The sequence below is a fragment of the Numenius arquata genome, chromosome 3 (genome assembly GCF_964106895.1).
Source record: "Numenius arquata chromosome 3, bNumArq3.hap1.1, whole genome shotgun sequence".
Lineage (NCBI taxonomy): Eukaryota > Metazoa > Chordata > Aves > Charadriiformes > Scolopacidae > Numenius > Numenius arquata.
In genome coordinates this window covers 44214037-44227360 of record NC_133578.1, presented here as the reverse complement: position 1 = coordinate 44227360, position 13324 = coordinate 44214037, and the positions used below count along the sequence as shown (strand labels likewise).

At 39.3% G+C, this 13324-nt stretch overlaps 1 protein-coding gene across 1 annotated transcript in view; it reads right to left on the bottom strand.

Moving 5' to 3' along the window:
- The window catches only part of PCNT (pericentrin), a 125930-nt gene that overhangs the window by 82805 nt on the left and 29801 nt on the right, over positions 1–13324 (bottom strand). Inside the window, exons 8-17 of the mRNA XM_074145920.1 lie at positions 13216–13308; positions 12831–13007; positions 11524–11779; positions 7041–7099; positions 6689–6863; positions 5039–5175; positions 4382–4493; positions 2712–2744; positions 1035–1299; positions 673–757 (exon numbers count right to left, since the gene is read on the bottom strand). Of these exons, the coding sequence (XP_074002021.1) occupies positions 673–757; positions 1035–1299; positions 2712–2744; positions 4382–4493; positions 5039–5175; positions 6689–6863; positions 7041–7099; positions 11524–11779; positions 12831–13007; positions 13216–13308 (1392 nt within the window). The remainder of the gene's footprint in view (positions 1–672; positions 758–1034; positions 1300–2711; positions 2745–4381; positions 4494–5038; positions 5176–6688; positions 6864–7040; positions 7100–11523; positions 11780–12830; positions 13008–13215; positions 13309–13324) is intronic.

Here is a 13324-nt window from a genome sequence, read left to right as displayed (position 1 = left end):
TATGTAGCTAGGTAACAAATAGCAAGAAAAAAGGCATGATGTATACATTTCTTATTTATAACTTTGTGTGTGTGTGCAATTTACTGATGAAATTGTGCTCATGATGTCTTGTCTATGTCTTGTTTGCTTGTCATTCCCTCAAAAAAAATTATTCTTTTTATAATTAATTTAAAAAATAAAAATATAAAGCAAAAAAAAGGAAAATTCCTTTTTGAAACTCTTAAGCAACTTCATATAAGTTGAGAAAAGAAGTCAAGATCTTAAATTACAACAAGGTACATGGAAAATAGGTGCATACATAGAAGTGGGACCAAATTAGCATCTCTACTCGAAAAGAGCAGACAGCAATAAAATGCACAATTACTACAGAAGCTATATAGAAGAGGAACACCATGAATTTTGCACTTGTGTGGAAGAGCATCGATAAGCTCCTTACTAGGCACACTATAACACAAACAGAGGACACAAAATTACAGAACACCGTGTTTCATTTGTTCTGCTAGTTTGAGAAATATTTAAAGCTGTTCATTTATAATATACTTGTCAAAAATAATTAAGCCTTAATAAATGTGTCACATTAACTAACTCTATGCTAAGAGCTAGGAATCAGACATCAATTTACATACGGGTCATGTAATGAACAGTAGAACTTTAATTTATCAAAAAGACTACCTGGTGGTGTTCCAGCAGTTGATTTAGTGGACCAAGTGTATCTCTTTCCTCTGTCTCAGCAGTCTCTTCAAAAACTGCAACAGAACTGAGGAAAGGGTTTAAAGTTTAAGATTGCAATGTGTCACAAGCCAAGTTAAACTAACTTGCTGACTTACAACGTAGCACTGAAAGTAGGCACAGAGCAACTGGAACAACTGCTCAAGACTGCAGACTCATGACTTCCATTGCTGGACTTCTATCTACAGATCACCTAATGCCAAATCCCAATATATTTAGAGTCTAACATAACTTTTTACATATATAAAAAAAAACATGGAAGCATGCTGTCATAACATGAGATGAAAGGAAAAAGAATAGATCACCTGGTGTCCCCTGCTTGATCTTGACTCACTTCCAACTCTGACAGTGAATATTCCTTCAGCCCTTGCAATCTCCGATGCAGCAATGTCAATTCCTCTCTGTAGTTTTCTTCAGCAACTCTTAACTTTTTTTCAAAATAAAGTCTCAACTGTTCCAATTCAGTTTCATGCTCACTTTTTCTCTGCTGACACTGCTGTTGAAATTCTTGTTTCAAACGCTCTATTTCTTCCACCTGTGATGCACGTGCCAGGAGCTGCTCTTTTAGCTCTGGAATGGAGGCAAAATCAACACAAACTACTCAGAAGTACACATCTTTAGGCTAAGGCATTCTGTGAAGATCAGCTGTATTTTAGTTGTTGAGATAGCAGTAAAATGTTATCCAAAAAACTACCTAAGAAAATGAACTTCAGAAGGCAGTAAAGCCATGTTCCCCATTTACACTGTATTCAGAGAATCCATCCTCATGACAAGAATCAAAACTAGCAGCAGACTGTTAGTCCTCCTCATTTCCTTGTGCTTCAGGTCTGGGCTACTGGCATGCAGAGTCCTGCAATATTGCTTAATCTTCACACCTGCTTGTTGTAGCAATCAGAAGCAGCAATTTAGTCAAGAACAGTTAATTTGCTCCGGGGAAAACTACACAACAAAAAAACATCATTAGCACAAACTATGCAGGAAAACAAAATCAACAACAACAAAAAAATCAATTCTGGATTACTTAATGATGGGTAGCCAAACCATCACTAAGCTCAAGCAGAGGCTAAATTTATTGAATTAAAGAGAACCATCCAAAAAAAAAAAAATAGTATAGAATGCAGTAGAAAACTGATCAAGGCTGGTTCAGCAAGCTACCCTCCTTCCAGGGAGTGAGGGCAGTGGCCAGCATTGCAGCATATTCATTAACTCTTTGAGAGCTTTCTTCCCCATGTTCTGTATCAAAGAAGCAGTAATATATCAGGAAGGGAAAAGATAGGAAAAAAAGGACCAAAATCATGAGAGGGAATTAAAAAAGTTTCCCTAGTGGCCCAACTTCCCAGGTGACTTAAATTAGCTGAATCCCCACAGAATCAATTGAAGATGGAACTGCATTTCACAAAGAATGCACTTGGAGAAAAGCATCTGCTTATGTTATGCAAGAGGAGAAACTTCAGAAACATTTATGAAAACAGAAGATGCCACCCAGGAAGCAACACAGCTGATAGTCACAGTGGTTTTGTGTAGCAAACCAGCAAATGCACACTTGGCATGAAAAATTCTCACAACAAACATGCAGACAGAAAGAAGAAGAGAAATAAATACATGCCTCAAGCCTGCTTCCAAAGGGAGCAGTTTCCAAGCACAGGGACCAGAGGAATCAAGTGACAAGCAGGGACCAGTAACACCACCAATAGGATAGGCAAGGGAAGTCCAATCTGGCACAGGTAGGTTTTTGGCATGGGTGGGCTTTGCCTAACCAGCAAAATCTGCCAGCACAAAAGTATCTCAGAAAAGTGCTTAACAGTTTTGAACTGGCATGTCACTCTTACATCAGAGCAGTGATCCTATCGTCCAGCTGCTACATTTTGAATCCACCACCAGAAGTTCTCAAAGCAATCCAAATCCATTGTCAAATGATCACTCAGGTAAAGAGGTGTAAAACAAGCGACTAAGATCTCACACACCAAAAGAGATACCCTCACCTGGACCATGGGCTTGCATTCCAGCCTCACCATCTCAAGCATGACGAATAAATAGAAAGGGTCCAAAGAATGGCAACATGAGCAATTAGGAAGATGGAAAGATATTTGAAAGGTTAATAGAGATTAGGGCTACAGAAAGGAAATAAAAGAATTCCAACAAAGTGCTATCTGCTATAATTCCATAATATCAAAACAGAGATCTGAAAAAGTCAACGTAAAGTCTGACTAGATAGAAAATTTATTCAATTTTTGACAAAAAAAAAACCAATAGAAAACCCACTCTCACAAAAGCCAATTAGACTTCAAAAGCAGTTGTGTTACATTATTTTGCATTTAAAACCAAAGGCAAATGTGCTTCAACTACCCCAGCAGAAGTAAAGAACAGCACCTAATGTTACAGTCCCAATAAAAGGTGAAAACACACATGGTCAAGGTAACATCATGGTCTCTAGCTTTTTTATTTTTCCAAAATTTCTTCTTTCCTGTATTATACATCCTTTTGCACAAACACATCTGAGACATCCTGCTTCATTTCAACTGAAAATGTGTGTCATCTCTGATCACTACACTGTAAAGTTGACTTTTGTTTAATACATCTAGATCTTAGAACAGGTATATAAAGTACACAATATCAGATTTCAGTGAGTCATTTTCTTTCACACTTTAAAATTTTTCATAAGTTTAATGTAAATAAACATAAGACAAAAAACCCCAAAACAAAACCACAAACCCACAAAACCCCCAAAACTCTTCATACTTAACTGCTGTACACAATGTTTTCCCTTTATTTTTTGCTTTTACGTTTAGAAGAATTGTTTATTTTTTAAACAGAATCATTGTTATGGAAAAAGGCGGTTATTTTTAGCCTTATAGGAAACAACATTATAATTCATTCTGATTTCAGAAGCCTCACCTGAATGTTTTGATTTTACTTTAAAAATAGAGATATCTTTAACCCAAGGCTCTTCTATATGTAAGAATTAAAAGTCTTTCAGAAGATGATGAACCTCCATTTTAAGTGTCAACAAAAAAGCATTTTATTTAACTCACCTCAAAACTGAAAGGGAAAAAAAAAGCCATTTCTATATCAAGATACAACCTAATCACACAGTTTTAGAATATTTCTGCTTTTTTCTTTTGTAAATAGACTTATCTCTTAATTATGTCCAAATAAAAGAAAAGCTATCAAGGCACAATAAACCGCTCGAAGTCATACAAAGTGGTGATCTTCACTGTCTACCTTTTTCTCAACTGAATTCATACCACTTCCATACTGAATACAAATAAGAGCATGTTATTGCATTGACAAGCATCTTCTCAATTTTTCACTACATTATACTTAATTTGACATTGCAATAAAAAAAAAAGTAGTATGTTTTTCACTAAAAATTTTCATAAGGTGCAGGAACAGAGTGGGAAGGAAAAGGAAAACAATAGGAGTGAGCTTTTTCCCACAGCCATACCATGCTTTTTGACATTGCAGAAACCAACCAGTCATCTAATACTGACTCGCCTCTCACTTTAGAAACAGCTCACTAGGGTGCAACCCACTGATGCTTCTGTGACCTATCGTGTGTTTCTGGTACACGATTAAAAGTATTTCATATCAATAATGCATACTTCTATATGAAGAAGAGGCAGAAAATAAAATGCATCAATTTTGAACATACCACTTAGCTCTTGCCGATTTGCTCGAGTACTATCAAGCTGAGACCAAAGCTGCCCAATTTCTTCTTGTGAACGAGTCTTGAGTTCTTCATGCAAGACCTGAAGTTTCTCCAGCTATGGAAGACATGTCCAAAAAAAAATAATATCCAAAACCAAACAAAACCCCCAACCTTTTCAAAACAATTTTGTTCTAATTGCTTATTTTATATGTAACAGACAGTTCTGTCAGAAATAGGTGGTAACAGTGACAATTAGACTCTCAGTTCCTGACCCAGGCTGCCAGAGATACTGAATAGCACTTAACCGTTAGACCCACTCCTCTAAGAGACAGGAGTTTGTTCCTAATGCCATATTTATCATCACTAGCCAAAATAAGATATTAGCTAGATAAAAATGAAACACGGTAACCAGAAAATTAAGCATATAAATACAGAGGAAGAAAAAGCACCAAATGGCACAAAGGCAATTGCATTCAAAAGATATTGAACCACTGTAGAAAATCCCAGAGTATCTACCTACTTCATGAGATACATTTTAGTTTTTCAATAAAATCCCTAAATACAAACAAGTCACCCAAATGATATGCATATGGTCTAGTTTTTGTTACATTCTATACAGAGTAATCAACAACTCCAAACACATAAAGAAATCTTATTTACCTCCTTCTCAAGACTCTGTTCTTTTTCTTGGCTTTTCATCTTCATATTTTCTAGGAGTTGGTTATGTTTAGTCTGCAGCTGTTCTTGTAATTTTGTAATGGCTAACTGGTGTTGCTTCTCCAATTCTATACATTTTACTAAAATTAAAAATGAGTTCTGTTATACCACCATCCTTGTTACTGAATAACCTGCACAACTTTTATGCAATTAAATAGAAATGCATGTCTCTAGACTAGACTGCTAGCTTACAGGGAATCACAAAAATACTTGAATAGTGAAGTACTTGAAAGTCAAACATTTCCACAGTACTTCCTAGTTCTCTGCATCCCACACTGGTAGCCAAGATGTAAACAACAGTAGTGTCAGAGGGATGAACATTTGCTCTCTACATAAACGAACAACTGTCCTGAACTAGAAGGACACATAGTTGGACCAGGGAATCAAGCATTTTTTAGTGGTCTAACCATGGAACTTCTCCTATGACCACACTCAACAGCAGGCAGTAGCAGATATGGACAAGAAGGACTAGGTTGTGCCAAGAACACTCTGCCTTGGCACTGAGCACTCTCTGAACCCTGTAAACTTGCTACTACCTCATTTGACCAACAAATCTTGACCTCCCAGAAAGAATCTGCAATCAAGTGACTGCATTTGTGCCACAGTGAGCTGCAAAAGATGCTCATCTTCATGGAACAGACCTTAATGATACAGGTTCAAGGAAACCTATAAAAGTCAGTGCAGACTGGGAAGAAAAAGCCATTGCTACAAACACGTCCTCACAGCAGCCAAAGGCAAGCAACACCGTGAAAGCATCCAACCCTTGGCAGGTCAAAAAGTCTCTTCACTTCTCAAACCTGGTCTTGCTGCCCACCAGAAAGCATCATCCAGTACTTCTAACACCACATTTCCATTTGTTTTAAGAGAGTATTGTTTCTCACATCTCTTACTTGCATAGTGCCTCAGAGGCTAGGCAACCTGACTGGCTCTCTCTTCATGGCACACCACATCTTGTGGCTCCTTTTCATGACATCACTGACAGCAAATCTGACACTATCGTGCTGGTCAACCATTATCTCGACAATATGTCAGATTTTTGAGACCTACACAAACTTTTCGTAGTCCCAACTCCTATCTACACCTTAGTGAAACACAAACAGATGTAGCTGGCTAGGTACTAATCCAGATTTCATTTTCAAGTTAATGAAAACTCCAATTACAGTAGTCTCAAAAACATCACTTCTCAAACAGTATTTCAAAAAGTTACTGTTCCATCAAGCTTTAACTATTCACAGTTCAAACCCAATTTTTCTTTCCTTAGAAGAAGCTTCTATTGATATTAATTGTAATTTTAATTAATTCAGTGATTGCCAAAGCTTGTTTTCACCTGGCAGCAAAACAGCACCTCCCTTCAATACATTTGAAGGAAAACATAATCCATCTCATATTCTGTTGAAGAAGTCAAAACACAAAACAGCTAATTTGGCTTTAAACAATTTTTCATTTATGTCTGTTTTCTAGATGGTCTCATGCCATCAACCCAGTTTTTAAATAAGACTACATGGGTATATCTTGTATTTTTTTTATATAGGTTCTAAAAACACTTAGTTAGCTTTGCCATCGTTCAACTGCTTCACAGACCATGGCACTTACTTTTAGACCGTTCATTCTCAAGAGAAAGAAAACCCAGGTCTGTTTTGACGTTTTCCAATTCCATTTCCAGAGTCTTCTGCAGTTCCACCATTTCAGCCTGATGTTTTTCAGACAGCTCTTCACATGTGCTTTTTAAACGCATCTCAGACTCCAATTCCCAGTCTCTTTTGAGAGTCTAAAGAAGCAAGACATGAAATATTAAAGCAAACACATTGAGCAAATTAGCACTTCTTTTTTTCTTGTCCACTTATTTGTCCTCTACAATAGATGTGTAATAGACACGAAACTTCTACCACCTCTAGTTTACTTAAAGAAGTTATACTTTTTCTTGTATGAAGAACAGAATCTGTACCTCTAATGCCTGGATATGTGTCTCTTCCATTTCCAATTCTATTTTCTTTCTCTGATCAACTGTGAAATAAAATACTACTTATTAATAAATTTACATAAAATATTATGAATAAATAATAAGTAGAAATATGGATGAGATTACCATTTTCAGTATCAAACTCAGAGCTTGAATAAGTAGGCATGCAGGGGAGGCACACAGCAGTGTAAGGCACCAGGTTCTATCCAAATCTGCTGTTACGCAGTATATATATATAGATATAGATATATATAGATATATCTCAGTAATTCACTTTCATTTTAGAAAATAAGCATCTAGCAGTTACAACTGCAAAGACAACCCTGAAGGTTAAGTTGTGCTTAAATAGCAAAGGAAAGTCTGCTTAAATCTACAGAGAATGCGATACCAAAAAACCCCCCACACAGCCTTATTACTAAAGATATAAATTCAAATGCCTATCAGTGTTATTTTAGATGCTAGCATTTCACTGAATGTCACTATTAAGTGTTTGAATCATCTCTATCTTCAAAGACACACCAAAAAAGTAGAGGCAGCAGTAGCAAGCAGGAAACTCTTCAAATTTCTTCTAAATATGCCTAAAAACAGACTGAAAGACAGATGCTATTATCTGCTCAACTACCACTGACAACAACAGCTTCTTCCTTCCCATCTCCCCCCCAGACTCATTCCAACTTCTTGTTCAGCACCTTTCTTGATCTGCAAGAACTCTGTAAAGGGTCCATCAGTCCCCTTCTCACAGCTTCAAAGTATTGTTACCTTAGCTTACAATTTCAAGTCTTTCAGTGGGAAATGAGAACTCAGAGACTAAGATGGTGCCAGCTACCCAGCTAATGATCCAGAAGAAGAAGAAATATCGTGTAAGTTACAAGACAGTGTCCCAGCACTCAAGTGACTTAGGTCATGCCCAGTCATCATCTACCTGAAAAAAAGTGTCTTTCCTCTAGTCCCTGAGGTAATAGTATACACAACTTTGCATGAGTTCTCCTGCACCATAAGGCACATGGAGGACAGGGAGGTGACTCAAGACAGCCAGCATGGCTTCACCAAGGGCAAGTCCTGCCTGATCAACCTAGTGGCCTTCTATGATAGAGTACCCAAGTGGACAAGGGGAGAGATACAAATATCATCTATCTGGACTTCTCTAAGGCCTTTGACACAGTCCCCCGCAGCATCCTTCTTTTTACATTGGAGAGATGTGGATTTGATGGCTGGACTGGCCAGTGGATAAGGAATTGGTTTGGATGGTTGCATCCAGAGCATAGTAGTCAACAGCTCAATGTCCAGTTGGAGATCAGTGACAAGTGGTGTCCCTCAGGGGTCCATACTGGGACCAGTACTGTTCAATATCTTCATCAATGACAGACAATGGGGTTGAATCCACGCTTAGCAAGTTTGAGGACAACACTTTGGCTTTGCCAAGGGCAAGTCATGCCTGAAAAATTCAGTGGCCTTCTATGACAGGGGGGTTACAGCATTGGTGGATAAGAGAAGAGCAACAGATGTCATCTACCTGGACTTATGCAAAGCATCTGACACTGTCATGCACGACATCCTAGTCTCTAAATTGGAGAGACATGGATTTGATGGATGGACCACTTGGTGGATGAGGAAGTGTTCTGGATGCTCACACTCAAAGAGTTGCGGTCAACAGCTCAATGTCTAAGTGGAAACCAATGATAAATGGCATCCCTCAGGGGTCGGTACTGGGACTGGTGCTGTTCAACATCTTTGTCGGAGACATGGACAGTGGGATTGAGTGCACCCTCAGCAAGTTTGCTGATGACACCAAGCTTTGTGGTGTGGTTGACACACTGGAGGGGAGGGATGCCATCCAGAGGGAAGTTGACAGGTCTGAGAGGTGGGCCCATGACAACCTCATGAAGTTCAACCAGGCCAAGTGCAAGGTCCTACACATAGGTCAGGGCAATCCCAAGCACAAATACAGCCTGGGCAGAGAATGCATTGAGAACATCCCTGAGGAGAAGGACTTGGGAGGTGTTGGTGGACACGAAGCTCAATGAGAGCCAGCCATGTGCATTTGCAGGCCAGAAAGCCAACTGCATCCACGGCTGCATCAAAAGTGCAGCCAGCAGTTTGAGGGAGGTGATTCTGCCCCTCTACTCTGCACTAGTGAGACCTCACCTGGAGTACTGTATCCAGCTCTGGAGACCCCAACATAAGAAGGATAAAGACCTGTTGGAGTGAGTCCAGAGGAGGGCCACAAAGATGATCAGAGGGCGGGAGCACTTCTCCTATGAAGACAGGCTGAGAGAGTTGGGGTTGTTCAGCCTGGAGAAGAGAAGACTCCAGGGAGACCTTTTAGCAGCCTTCCAGTATCTCAAGGGGGCCTACAAGAAAGTTGGAGAGGGACTTTTTACAAGGGCATGTAGTGATAGGATGAAGGGAAATGGCTTCAAACTGGAAGAGGGTAAATTTAGATTAGATATCAGGAAGAAATTTTTCACTGTGCTGGTGAGACACTGGAACAGGTTGTCCAGAGAAGCTGTGGAGGCCCCATCCCCGGAAGTGTTCAAGGCCAAGCCAGACAGGGCTTTTGAGCAACCTGGTCTAGCAGAAGATGTCCCAGCCCATGGCAGGGGAGTTGGAACTAAGTGCTCTTTAAGATCCCTTCCAACCTAAACCATTCTATGATTCTGTGAGTGGTATGGAATGGGATGCCATCCAGAGGAACCTGGACAGGCTCAAGAAGTGGGCCCATGTGAACCTCATGAGGTTGAACGAGGGTCAGGGCAACCCCTGGTACCAATACAGGCTAGGGGATGAAGGGACTGGCAGCAGCCCTGCAGAGGACTTGGGGGTACTGATGGATGAAAAAATAGACATGAGCCAGCAATGTGCTTGCAGCCCAGAAAGCGAACCTTATCCTGGGCTGCATAAGAAGAAACACGACCAGTAGTTCAAGGGAGGTGATTCTCCCCTTCTACTCTGCTTTTCTGAGACCCCACCTGGAGTTCTGCGTCCAGCTCTGGAGCCCTCAGCACAGGAAAGACATGGACCTGTTGGAGCAGGTCTAAAGGAGGGCCACAAAAATGACCAGAGGGATGGAGCACTTCTATAAGGAAAATCTGTGAGAGAGTTGAGGTTGTTCAGCCTGGAGAAGAGAAGGCTCTCAGGAGACATTGCAGACTTCCGGTACTTAAAGGGGGCCTACAGGAAAGATGGGGACAAACTTTTTAGCAGGGCCTGTTGCGATAGGACAAGGGTTAATTAATGGCTTTAAATTAAAAGAGGGTAGATTTATACTAGATATAAGGAAGCAATTTTTTATAGTGAGGATAGTGAAACACTGGAACAGGTTGCCCAGAGGGGTAGTAGATGTCCCCATCCCTGGAAACATTCAAGGTCAGGTTGGATGGGGCTCTGAGCAATCTGATCTAGTTGAAGATATTCCTTCTTATTGCAGGGGAGGGTAGACTAGATGACCTTTTAAGGTGCCTTCCAACCCAAATTATTCTATGATAATCTGATTCCAGCTACTGAGCCCCTCCATTCAAGCACTCATAAGTGGTTACCTTCATATTAAGTTACGTTGCCAAAATGAACATAAACAGCATTGATCTTAAGAACTGCATCCCAACCTCTTCCTGCTCCCAAATCCCACCATGCCATCAGTTCACTATATTACTGGTGGTAACAAATGCTTTCCTACTCATGGGTCAAAAAGACACAGCCCTTAAAAATTCTCTTCCTCTCAGAGAAGGACAGCCAAAGGAATGTTCCTAAACTTCATCATTGAATGGCTGCAGGCCTCATCTTTCTCCAGAAATTCCTCAAGCTCTGCCATACAGGTCATAAATGGTCTTCCAATCTGGGAAGAGGCAAATATCCCAAACAATGCCAAGAACACCATCAGCAATCCTTCAGTACTATCGAGTGCAGCTTTCCTCTTGCTGATTTAAAAATACAATCTCAATATCAAATACATCTCAAAGGACACCCAGCTGCAGGTTCTCAATGAGCCTTTCAGTTCCTTTCCAATTCCTATATCCTCTTTTTGAAACCACTGAGAGGGCAAGCCAGGAAGCATTTCCATATCTTGTCAGAAACACAAGAGTAGTCAGTGCTAACTTAAGGCATTAAAAAAAAAAAAAAATCACCAAGAAACATAACAGGTAAGAGCTCTAACTCTTTGCACTGATTAAATTCTTTGACAGCCCTGTCTAAAGCCTGAAAGCAACTGGTTCAGTATAGTGTTATTTTACAGAAATAGCAGCAAAACACCCATGTAGTTGAAGAAAAATTAAACTTAAGACTGGACAACTTCATTCTCATATATGAGACGTGCACTCTTGCATGTGCCAGTCTAGCTCTGTCCCTATTCAAGGCAGCACCAACTATCATTCAAAAGACCAGCTCTACACCAGGACAGGAACCCATGAAGGAAAAGAAAAAAAAGAATACAGATGGGGTTTCAATCCAGACCATTATTCCCAAATTTTAATACCTAGCTCTTGCTGATAATTTGACTCAAGGTCTTCTTTTTCCTTCAGACACTGTTCTTTAATCTTGTCCAGCTCCAGCTGATAGCGACTTTGCAGAATTGCTACCTCTTGAGCACGCTTATCATTGAGCATCTCCCGTAGTTCCACAAGGGCAGTTTCCTTTTCTCTTCTCAAGTTAGACTGTGTAAGTTCAAGCTGGGAGGTGTGCATATTATTTAAGCTTAGGCGTAAAGCTTCCAATTCAAGGCTGTGCAGTGTCTGTAATGAAGAAGAAAAAGGGTTTTCTCCTCCCCTGTAATGAAATGTGTTCACTTTTTTCGGGATCAGTTTCAACTGCTTTCAACTTAAACACATCTAAGTTTTGCCTTTCTGTACTTGGAGAGTGTTTCTTCATGGCAGCGATAGAACCCTGAAAATTAGCTGACTTCCATTACAATGACATTTGCATAATGTTTTCAGTGCAAAGTAAAAGGCTTTCCTTACCTGTCTCTTAACTTCATTTCCTACCAAATACCTTGCATCTGTCCACTTCCTCACAACATCAGAGCAGAACACAAGCTCACCCCAACCTTTTACTGCCTATTAAAAAAGTTACTCATATTTGCTATTGGTTATGATTCGTTAAAAAGCAAAATTCTGAAGGGGGATTGGAAACACGGAAATAAAATTCACCATGCCTCATTAAATAAAAAAAAAGTGAGGAATATCCAACAGTTAGAAATGGCAGCTAAAATAGACCAAACACACACTTCAATTCTTAAATAAACTAAACATTTACAATGTTTCCCAACATCTTGAAATTAGACCTAACACTAGACGTATTCTTTCTATTTCCATTTTGCATTTAGTGGAAGCATTCAAAAAACCAGTAAATATTTAGAGGAAAAAGTCAGGTTTACATACTTAAGTTTAGCACAAAAGCATTCCTAATTACATTAGTGGGAAAATTAAAGAGTGGGAGGGTTTTATTATTTTTATACACTTTATAACTAATTTTTAATTAATTAATTTTCGTTAAACTGATCAAGACGTGAAAAATGAAAAAGTTTGGATTTGGTGTTGTGGCGTTTTGTTTTTTTTAAACCCATCAATTTAAGCAACCAGTTTTCTTCAAAATTAAAATACAATTGCAGTGAGGGTCATGGAGAACTCCTGTAGAAAATATCTACTACTACCCACCAAGGGAACACTTCCAATTCTTCAATTGCAGCATTACATATAAGAGCACACATAGTATGCACAAAAATCAAGGAGCTTTCTCTTTGCAATAGCCAGGTAACAACTACAGCAATTACTGGTTTTATTTTACCTGCAATTGGAGCTGAGCTTGCTCAATCTCTGCTTTGTGTGTGGCTGCCATTTGCTGACGAAGTTCATCCAACAGGCACTGCTGTTCTTTATTTAGTTCAGCACGGAGCTTCTCCATTTCCTCTTCATGTTTAGTAATCAGTTCAGAGATTTCACGATCATGCTCTCGCTCATGTACCTGCAGAGAAATAGCTGTCTTCAAAATACGGTTAGGGAGCCCCTTAATGAATTACTGAGCCAGAATTCTGTCTTCCTCCTGACCTCGCATCAAAGACACCATGGAAAAAACAATAGATTTTTGCATTTCTAAAATATTTATACTGCTTAAATGACAAACAACACAAAAGAGTTAATTTTTCTGAAAGAAACCGAATTATAGCATTTACCTTTTTTATTAAAGCAATCTGTTCCTTTCTCTCTTCTTCCAACTTCTGCTGGTTTTCTACTTTATGTTTTATTTCAGCATTTAATTCTTCTATCTGAGAAGAAACATAC